At 31.2% G+C, this 11,536-nt stretch overlaps 2 protein-coding genes across 11 annotated transcripts in view; one reads left to right on the forward strand and one right to left on the reverse strand.

The window, feature by feature from the left end:
* The window catches only part of klar (klarsicht), a 732,252-nt gene extending 728,470 nt beyond the window's left edge, over positions 1 to 3,782 (forward strand). For all 10 annotated transcript variants that reach the window (XM_088237010.1, XM_088237009.1, XM_088237011.1 and 7 more), the window contains one exon: positions 175 to 3,782. In XM_088237010.1, the coding sequence (XP_088093136.1) occupies positions 175 to 427 (253 nt within the window). In that variant the 3' untranslated portion in view covers positions 428 to 3,782. The remainder of the gene's footprint in view (positions 1 to 174) is intronic.
* A 389-nt stretch (positions 3,783 to 4,171) lies between these two features.
* On the reverse strand, positions 4,172 to 10,366 carry LOC148274506 (transcriptional regulator QRICH1-like; the record flags this gene model as incomplete). Its single annotated transcript, XM_088237021.1, is given in 8 exon segments — positions 4,172 to 6,686; positions 7,615 to 7,790; positions 8,532 to 8,631; positions 8,897 to 9,035; positions 9,324 to 9,445; positions 9,526 to 9,631; positions 9,633 to 9,652; positions 10,156 to 10,366. Coding segments are annotated over 7 exon segments (873 nt in total), but the record flags the coding sequence as incomplete, so codon positions are not given.
* Positions 10,367 to 11,536: the final 1,170 nt, after the last annotated feature.

Genomic DNA, 11,536 nt, shown 5'->3' on the forward strand with positions numbered 1-11,536 from the left:
ATCCATAATCCTGAATTTGAAAAAATTCTACCTCATCTCTGTAGGGATATTAATAAAAAAAGATGAATGTTTATATAACATGTGCTTTATATTTTGATGTATGCTTTATTGGCATTTGCTTTAGGTGTAATACAGGATGGAACGTAAAGTTAACAAAATACTATTTTATTTCAGTGGAATGGGATCTGCAGCTGAGAATGGCGCTCTGACTTCCCCCGATGATCCGGATAACGATCCTTCCGACTCGGACAATGGGTCTGGCCGTGGAAGGAGGTGGGCTTGGTGCACTCTCCCAATCCAGATCTGTCTCCTGGCGCTGCTCTGCGCTTGCCTCATGGGAGGACCCAGGTGTTGTGACGCAGTCAACAACTTGGGAGCTGGCTTCACGCCACACCTGAGGTATACTAAGGGACCACCACCTGTTTAAAATTACAAAGAAAATAACAGCATTGATCTTACTACTTGTAATATAAAATATACAAATTCGCCCCTCATCTCCTTACCAACATGAGAAATGTGAATACATAACTGTAACTTCAAAAGAAACCTTACTAAGAAAAAAGACAGTTGAATGTATTAAATATTCAATTTTATTAAGGCAAAATATTTTTTGCTATTTCAGCAATGTTTTGTCATAATAACATCATTTTATGTGACATTGTGTTGATCAAAACTCAATTATTAACTGACTTGATAACATCTTATTCGAATGGTAAACATAACATGTCAGAGGCATTTATGTGATTTTCTTACCTAAAGAACTCTCAGTTTGATTTGTCTTTGGCATCAACTGTATGGCAATCAATTTTTAAGAAATGAAGTGACGAGTTAGTCGACTGGATGTGGAAATATAAATTTAATAAGCATTTATATTTCTAATGGGAAATATAACATCTCATATATACAGCTATTACTGTACCGGGTATGCGTGTAAGTTTTGCATAATTTGTATAAACACATTCACAGCTCCCGCTCAAGAATAATGCAATGGTATTCATGAACGCTATGTCTTCCGACTATACGTTCAGACTTGTTTTTAAAAGGAAAAATGTTAATAGAAACATAACAAATGTGTAATAGAAATTTCTGACTTTGCAAGGTTGTCTCTAAAGGTCAAACCGCACTAGAGCGTCACTGCGCAGCAACGCAGAATGTTCTTTTCACTGTTTTGGATTAAACAAACCGCGCTACAGCTGTGCTACACCGTGCGGCACTCCATACAAAATTTTGTCACGCAGCGACGCTGTGGTGTGGTTTGACCTTAAATCAAATTTTATATTTGATTTTTTTTAAAGATTTAAATGTTGTTTAACATAACTAGTATTGCCTTCGAAGGTAATGTTTTCGATAAGGTTTGATTTTGAAAATGAACGGAGTATTAAATTATACCCGTACGTAGCTTGCTAGGCGTATATTTTTATGTAGGTTTTCAAAGATTCTTGAAAGTTGAATTAATTTTATTGAATACGCTTTTTATGTGGGGGTTTTAATAACTTGGCTTTTAAAGATGCTACAAATGTTAAATCATAGTTGCATATTTATATGGTTCCTGGTAGGCAGTTAAATTCTTATACAATTCACTTGTCGCATTAAAGCAATGCGTTTTATATTTTTTTATGCATACAAGTATACCAAAGGATAAATATTAATATGCACTTATGGAGTACTGTAGTATCTAAGATTAATAAATTCTTTGTTTTAAGACATGTAATTATACAGACATAATTATTATGAAATGTTTGTAGGTGTCGCTTGTTAAGATTATAGACTTGACATCAAGCGCTAGAAGGCAGTCTTATAAGAAGTCTTCGTAAGATGTCATTTTTTATAATATTGACTCATGGTACTTGTTATACTTTAACAATTGAAGTTCACCTTGAACAAGATTCAACAGAAAAACAATGATTGACAAGAGAATTGAAAAGATTTGCAATGCTTCGAGTATTTGTGTGTCGATTGAAGGCTTAATATTCTAATATTTATTAGTGTATAAAGGTACTTAATCCTAAATATGTATCGTACAGTGCAAACTAGTAATGAATAGAAAATACATACAAATAAAAAGCATTTCTATAATTTTTACTAAACTCAGTGGAGTAATTTGATTATATTTATATTGTCATAAGTAATCAGCCATTTTTACTATGACTAAGAGAGTCGTCATATTTTATTTGTGTTTATTTATTTTATTGTTGTATGTATTCGAGACACGACTGTTTGACTTTACCTTTTTCAGTTATGTTTTTTAAAAACCAGCTACTTTAATGCACGTAAGTTAGCGGAATCTTAACAAATTGACAAATTCTGTGTATCGAATACAATTAGCCATTTTTTCTATGAAAAAAATATCAATAAGATTAATGACTGTTAAATTTAGTAAGTAATTCTAATTTCACGAGGAAATCTTTTTTGTGAAACTTTTTCACGTACCTATGAATTAAACACGTGTCCGGGAGAAGACGGTACATTATTAAATATTATATTGGAAGAAATATATTTGCAGTACCTTTTACCATTTATATCTATGCTAAGAAATATTGTACGTGTAATGTAACTCTAAACTATAAAGATATATTTTTTTAAATATCTGTGTTGTGAAATCTAGTTAGAGAATTACTTTTAGTTTAATTTTGACTTTATTATTTGAAATGATGTTTCAATTCAAAACTGAAAATTTCTGTGAAATTTTTACCATCTATTAGAATGCGTGTTATCTGGAATTTGCCCTACATATTTTAAGGGAATTCCGGAATATTGTTATTGTTTATTTTTTATATATATATGTAATACATAATATATTAAACAAATATGTATGCTAAGTTGAAAACACACTGCCCATAAAAATGTACAAAGAGAACTAACCCATTCTTCTAAACTTATCAAGGTGAATTTTAAATAGAATTGTCTATTTTGTAGGTTTAGATATAATTTTTATAACAAAACTATGAACTTACCTTTAAGTAAACTTTATTAAAGTAAGAATTTTAATTCCTCCGACAATTATCCTTTTTTTCAATTTCAGCGTTTATATTCTAATTCGCAAATATAAATTAATGTTAAGAATGATACATGAGTCTGTTAATTTCTTGTGAAGTAAATTTAGGTATTGGTGTGTGTTTCAAATGCACTCTCAGTACTGGAAATCTTTGCTAGAAATTATAGAAACATGTTATATTTCTAAGTACACGGTAACTAAGTGTGGCCTTAAACTATAATTATTAACAATAAATTATAAGACTTCTAGGCTGTAAACTTCAGTGTATGACTTAACATTCTACTTAGCTCACGGCACAAGTGTTCGAATAGTTTCAATCATTAATGACAAAATGGAATACCAAATAATATGCAGTTAAAATTAATAAATCCAACTACAAAAGTAAAATGAAAACTTAAATGAAAAAAAAACGGGTTTAATTAGATTAAGGTTCTAATACAAATTTGTCGTATATTTTTTTGGGAATTTGTATTAGTCTAATGATTAAGTTTTTTAAAAATAAATTATAAGAATATTTAATTCAGCGATTGATTTCATTTGGAATTCCATTCTGTTCTAATCGAATCTTTCCCCCTTTGGAATCGAATCCCAAGGGATACAAAATATTTTTTGTTACCTTTCAGTTTATTGGATGCGTGAATCAATTGCTTTATAATGATTATCGTATTGTCAACCTTTTACAATTTTTTCCAGCATCATACATTAACCTAAAAACACTTGGTGAGTGATTCTTTGTTTTGTGCATGGTTTTGTAGCCAGAATTTTAATAAATGGGTAAAAAAATCAATTATTTTATTTATTTCATTATCAAAATTGTCCTCCTTACCCATTTGAAACCAATTAATCTAATCAACTAGGATTAAATCAAGCAAAGAGACGAAATAACTCCCGAGGATATGCAGCGCAAATATTTATACTGATAAGGTAAACAATGCACTAAGTTTTGTAAATATATTCACATTGTTTTTTGTTTCATTGCGTTTCTTGTTTTCTAGTTCTCTGCTGCTGATTAACTTTTCTATCATGATATATTATGGATCAAATTAATACTCTGTTAACAACATGTATAATGGATGCCAGATAATGGGACTTCACATTACCAGCAGATGTAAAAGTTTGTAGGTTCCCAGATAGAGAACAAGCTATTTTAGGTCTCTAATAAATAAAGAATAATTATCTCCATATATACAAAACCATTTATTGTAAAGAACAAATAAAATTTATAGGTTTTACATTACGATACTCTTAAAAATATGTATGAATTTCTATTCTAATGGAAACACAAAGTATAACCTTTATTTACGACAGCGTGGAAAATATAATTTGTCGTACAAAATTATATATTAATTTATATTATCTTTATTAGCAATGCTAAGGTGATTCAACATTAGTATGATATATAAAATCTGGCAATATTTTGCTTCAACATTCAAATGAAAGCAAAGTACAATTTACACATTATAAGGAAATCATAAACAAAACTCAATAAGAATGCGTGTACCTTATTGGATCTAATAAAATTTTCTATATTTAATGAATCGATTTTACAAAAATACCAACCGTCACTTTATACTTTTACTCAAACAAATCCATTTCAATGACGAGAACACTAGAATTCATTCCCACCTACAAACAAAAATACAACAGCGATTTGTGCATTTCATTATTCAAGTTTGAAGAGATAATATTATTACTGGTTGAGAATATAATACATAGTGCGTTTTCAAGTCATTCCACTTCGGTCAGAGTTGATATATGTTATTCATTAAAAATATTATTGCTTTTTTCTAGCACCGAGAATGGAATTTTAAATATTGTGTTGCGAAAATAAGTGATACTTATACAACAAACAAATTATATAAAAATGATCTGTCAGTACTTAAAAACAAAATAGTAAAATCAATAAGACATGATTTAGTCTTAATGATAAATCTTTAAAAAGTCATAAAAATCGTCCAGCATTGCATGAGAATGAAAGAATAATTAATTCAAATGTTTAAAGATTTAAACTGTATTTTTGTTTTCCACTAATTTCAAATCTCAATGGCAAGCTTTGATAAATTATTGAATAATTTTTGAGAAAAGCTATAAGCAAAACATTGAAAGAGAAATTTAAGTGTGTCGCGTAAAATATGTAAATGAAACAGTTTTGCAAATAGTATATATTAACATATTACAACAGAGATAAAGAACATTTTAGAGAAGGGCATATAGAATTCTAGGCATCTACAGGGCATATGACCTGTCATTGGATGGTTTAAGTGGCCACTTTACACACTGTGTAACATTCACTATTCTGCCTATATTCCTTCAATTATTCCATCTGTTGATGTTTGTGAAATTAAAAAGCTGAAACCTCTATTGATGCGTGTGAGATTCATTTGATTGAATTATTTCACCTACATAACTAGGCAATGCCTGAAAATATTTTTCCAATTTTTATAATTCTTTGTGGACCAGGTGGATTTATCGACAATGTTTTGAATCTGTCCAAACTTCTGAAGACAAAGACTGGATTCAACTCCCTAGCGAGCTGTCAATATAAACATATTACAACAGAGATGAAGAACATTTTGTGTAAGGTGGCCACTTAAACCGACCAGTTACAGGGCATATAAGCCCTGTAGATGCCTAGACTTCTCTATATGCCCTTTCTTCATCTCTGTTATAATATGTTAATATTGACAGCTCCCTAGGTAGTGGAATCCAGTCCTTGTCTACAAAAGTTTGGACAAACTCAAAACATTGTTGTTAAATAAAAATAAGAAAGTTTATTAAAATGTTTGTTTTTGTAGATGGGAATATTACAAAAGGAAGCCAGAAAGAAATGATTCAGGATCAGTGTGCATCACTATACAATACAATATAAGTTTATTTCAGTAATTACAAAATATAAAGGGGTCCATGAAACTAAAAAATACACAACAATTCGAGATATACATTTAAACATAATCAACAGAAAAATGGGCAGTTATTTTAATAAATTGGTAAAAAAAAATTGCAATTATTACAGTCAATTTTCAGCTTAAAAATAAATCAAATCGGAAACAATTTGTAGGACGGGGAGTACATAATAACTGCCCAAATTTCTTAAATTATATCTTAAACAAATCCTTACTTCCCAAAATACTTAATGATTAAAAAGTAAATATTCACAGGGACTTGAATACAATAGTTAATGAATAGTATTTTAAACAAGTTGCAATGATTAGAAGCAAAAATAATGAAAAATATATCTGTCTACGCATTTCAATTTGTCGATGCCACTCTTGGTAAATTCTAATCTTCAGAGTACTTTCCTTACAAAACTAAGCCTACCAAATATTTCACTTTAATTTCGGAAACTATTAGAATAAAATGACACTATGTTCATTACATACTAAACTCATACATCACTCGTCTTCAAACTACATCGCTGTCCGACTAATTGACCAGTAAAAGGTCGCGTACAGAGAGGGAGACGTTTAAGGAGTCGAGTGGAGTACATTTAGTATGCAAAATGTACCAAATTCAAGCCTTAATTCTCCTCCCTTTTTGTACGCAATTCTTTTTCCTGGCTTTATATTCTCTCTTTAAATTTGCATCTCTTACTAATAACGCACTCGGCACCACAAGAGTTTACTAGGAATAAGAAAACACTAAAGTCTATCGTCGAATGCATCCATTGTGTCGCGGTACGATAAATGGATTTCTGAAACAAATTTTTAACATTAGTATATAATTATTATGTGTACTTAAAAAAAATATTATTCAAATTAAAATCATGGTAGGTATGTACACATATTACCGATGAATAAACTTTCTTGAGGACATAAAATTTTTAGGTTAATTGACAACATAATCATATATGTAAATATGGTTTAAATTAAGAAAGTCATTTGCTCGTGGTATACATAGTTGGTTAGAGAGTTTGACATAAGGGTCTGGACTTTTTTTTAAAGTTTGGCATGAAATACGGGTAAGATTTTTTATTCGTAGTAAATGCGTGAGCGCTCTCGCCCCCTATCTAACAGCCATATTGATCAAAATGAGAACTTTTGCCCTCCACACAAGTAGCCAGGCTCTATAAAGACCTGGGCTAGGGGGATGAGAACTAATCCACGGGGACCTGTCACAATAGATCATTGCAGGTTCCAGTAACATCAGGAGCTTATAAAGCACTAATCCTTATTTCAATGAATAAGAATAAATGCTTATGAATAATGCATTCGATGTCCTTTTGCACCATTGGATGCAAAAAAATAAAGTACAATATTCGATAACTGTAAATTATTCATTTGAATTGTGTAGGAGAGGTAGGCTTTATATTTTATTTAGGTAACAATATGACACATATTTAAGATGATCTGAATACTCACCTAGCTGACAACACTAAACCTTCTTTACCCATGTTGAATAATATTCCATGACCACTCTTGGATCAGGTCTGCATCCCGTAGTTTAAAAACAAACATTACCGGACTATCAAGACTAGAAAATCTGAGGCCTTGTAATATAGGCAAGCGTGGGATACATGTGTATGTAATGTAGCAAGCTCTCGTAGTATGTGTCCTCTGAATGATGATAGTTGCTATAGGAGGTTACTCAGAAATGACTAATATGAAATACATGTAACATACCTTAGCTTGTTAACAAAGCAATATTGATCTCCTTAACCATCTTGACACGATGCAGCATTTTGGAGAGGGGTTCCTTGCCCAACGCCTGAGTACTGTACCACACTGGGCTGTCGGGAACACACGACCTCTCGGGCATCAGGTAGAACACATCATTACGTGTCTTCACACTCTCTGGACTGGAATTCAATGAGAATAAGTGGTTAATGAGAATGTTATTACGCTAACATTAATTGGAAAAAGTACAACATTTCTTAAATATTTTGCATACAAGATGAACTTAGATGATGCAGTTGGACAACTCTGAAAAATACAACATAACTTAAATTACTGAGTGATCCCTTTATTAACATGATCAACATTCGCATACCAAATTGCAGCATTAGAAAATGCCAATTATTTAGTCTTTATTTTAAAAACACCATTTACACATTTTATATATTCTGGACTGAATTCAAAGAAACAGTAATTTGATATGCAATGATGTTGATCTGCTTTGTTTTTCTGTCAAATCCTTTTGTTTTATATTGTAACAATTTTTAAATTGTTTTTTTTCATTTATAATCTATATTGTTATAGGTATGTCTTCTGTATTTTTCCTTTATCTTAATTTGTCATATTTTTGGCATAGACACTTAAAAATTAAAATAAACACTACTTGATTATACAATACACGAGAAAACTTCAGAATTAACATTACATCTTATTATATTTGCTTGGAATTTCTGGAACCATTTCTTCCGACACTAATGCAGAAAGTTATAATATATATTTTTTGATAACTCATTGAAACAATTTGCTTTTAGAAAACTTCTGCACTGGTCATAAATTAAGTGCCTTTTAAAACAGTAAAAATTATCAACTAATTCTGATAAATAATTTATTAATTATCAAAGAAATTATAAATTAACTAGGCTTACCATTTGGAGAGGTAGAATTCATACAACTTTACAGGGCATCGGAGAGGATTTTCTTCATTTTCTTGTTGCTCATAAACTTTCTTTTTTCTTGAATTAGCTTCTGTAAATTTAATAAATTATTAATATTAGATGTAAATACCTAAGTGCACTTCATACTCCAAGTTTGGTCTGATGTCTTATGTTTTAAACAAAATGTAAAAATTAAAAAAATAGATTATAAGAAAAAATCCGCTAATTTATCTAAATGAACACAGTGAGAGAAGATTTTTTTCCAAGAGGTCCGCTATAAATTGCAAAAATATTTGTTTGAACTTTACATGTCAACATTTGTATATATTTAATTCAATAAAGAAATCAAAACAAACCAAGAGCGGACTGCGGAGGATAGAATCTGAGTAAGACATTTCTTGATCCTGGAATCTTGGCTGCCCCCGGTTGGTTAGGATTTCTCTTCCAATGCTTCATAATGTGAGAGAAAGACAACTGCATGTGCTCTTCTGCAGTCTGTTAATTTCAAACAAACAAATTGAATCATTATTGTTATTAGGTATACATATTTATGCATCTTAATTGTCTACTACTTAACAGTAATAGAAAGGGAATCATTTGGATTATAAGCCTTACATTTATAATATGTATTTGTAATGGTAAAGGAATTAATTTTATAATTGAACAATTATATAAAAAAAATATATATATTACAGTACCATCTGAAAATGTTACCAATCTGATGTCACAAGAACCATGAAAATACCTACTGGGTGATAAAATAAAGTAGATTAAAGCACTTACCACAAGATTGAAGTGTTTTGTATTAAAGAACATTAGAGTAGATAGCAGGACGTGAGGTGAGTGCGCTCCGAGTTGTTTACTCTCCCAGAGGTGTTCCTCCTCCACTCTCGTTACAATATATTCTGCAAGGAAACATTCCCATCACTGTAGGCAGGTACAACATTCATATCTATTCTACACTCGTGTAATATGTACAACTTACGGGAATCGTTATAGAGAACGGAGAACTTTCTGGCGACTTCGTCTAGGCACTCGGTGAATTTTTCATAGTAGCTATCTGTGAAAATGTTGTCTATTCGACCGTTTTTCAAACAAGTACTGTTGTATTCCTGAAACCAAAATATGTATCGTTAAAGCACTGCTGAGAAATCCAACCTTAGATTTTGAGAAATAAATCCAATCTGTTGAAATTGTTATAAGAAAGAAATTTCAAGACGTAAATCCTATTTAAGATTTCAAGACAAAAATATTTTTGAGCGATGAATTCAACCTCAAATTTTGAGAAATTAATCCAATCTAAAATTTAGAGAAACGAACTCGATTTAAAATTTTGAGAAATTAATCTCATCTCAAATTTAGAAAAACCAATTTAATCTATAGTTTTGAGAAATTAATCCAATCTCAAATTTAGAGAAACAAATTTGATCTAAAATTTTTAGAAATTAATCCAATCTCAAATTTAGAGAAATTAACTCTATCTAAAATTTTGAGAAATCAACCTTATCTCAAATATAGAGAAACGGATTTAATCCAACTCAAATTTAGAGAAATAAATGATCATCGCTCCTGGAGATAATGAAGTGACATTACAATTATGGCGATCGAAACTCACCAAGGACAAGGTAGTAGATGGTGTCGGGTGCGTACTCGCTGCCGTTGGGTTTTCTGACCTCTTTAACGAAAAGACACAGCGAGTAGTTTAGTTCATCCGCCGTGAGCTGGAGGATCTCCGATTTGAAGGGTTTCCGGCGCACTGTGCTCTTTTCCATCTCCTGGTTTTTGGTAACCACCCACTGCTTCCACGCGTTCACACCAAATGTATACTAAAAGAATTTCATAAATATTTAATTTTTAAAATGAATAAACCTCACTTGTGTCAGTTAGTCACAGTAATGAAAAATATATGCGTAATAAAATACAAAATTTCATTTTTGAAATTTGCTATCTTCTGAATTTGTTCCGGCTTCTTGAATGATAGTATTGGACTCACCCAGAAACCAATGTCCACTGCGCCTGACCTACTATCGTCCGGAGTATTCAAGGACAGTGCAGAAGGTTAATCATGCATTTCTTGTATGTAAACAAACAACAAATAGTCAACATCCAAACCATGGATTACCTAGCAAGGACGGCAAATTGATGACGGTCAGGGAAATAGAAAATGACCTCGATTTTCCATTCAAAAGAGAAAACAATTGGGACCGCTACTATTAGAGCCATGAAACCCTTGAGTAGAGTTCAGCTGTTACTCTTGCGCTTTATAGCTAAAATCCCTAATTTGTCCCAACACATAATAAATACACAAGGAAGTATTACGTCATTTTCATCTGTCACTTCCAACTGGAGTAGAAGCTCCCTGCATCAACAGCCTAAAACTCCTATGGTAGTAACGGTTGAAATTATTTTACTTTAAAAAAATTCAATTACGTATTTACTTTGCATAAAATCACTTAAGTAAAATAAATATGCTGACCAGTTTCAGTACACAACTGTTCCTTTGTCAATGTTTAAAATTAACAAACACTTTTAAATCTTACCAAAGCTAACATCAAATTACCAGTAGGTACCTAAATACATGTGCCAACATGTGTTCGGTGTTTTATGTTCAGGACTACAAATTCTCAGAAAAGGAATAAGAGCTAGATATTAAATTGAATGATATTTTAATTATTATAAAACATTTTGGAGACGGTACAAATTACATGAAGATTATTATAAACAGGTAAAAAATATGTATATGTAAGATATTTAATGCATTATCACTATCAAAAGCGAGGTTATTTTAAATCTAGTCAAAATTATCAAAGCCCTTAACTCAAATAGCGAATGCCAGAAATGTGGTCACAATTAGTTCGAGGTCACATGGGTTTCGTCAAGGTGGGTTTTTTAAACCCTTGTCATCCAGAATACCTATTTTTAGCCTATCTTCAGGGACTTTAAAAAAACCCCTTAATGAAGTCAATTTCAACTAGATCGAGGAATATCCTTCTCCC

Source organism: Micrasema longulum, unplaced genomic scaffold (genome assembly GCF_059751315.1).
Source record: "Micrasema longulum isolate JH-2025_06_02 unplaced genomic scaffold, ASM5975131v1 h1tg001635l, whole genome shotgun sequence".
NCBI lineage: Eukaryota > Metazoa > Arthropoda > Insecta > Trichoptera > Brachycentridae > Micrasema > Micrasema longulum.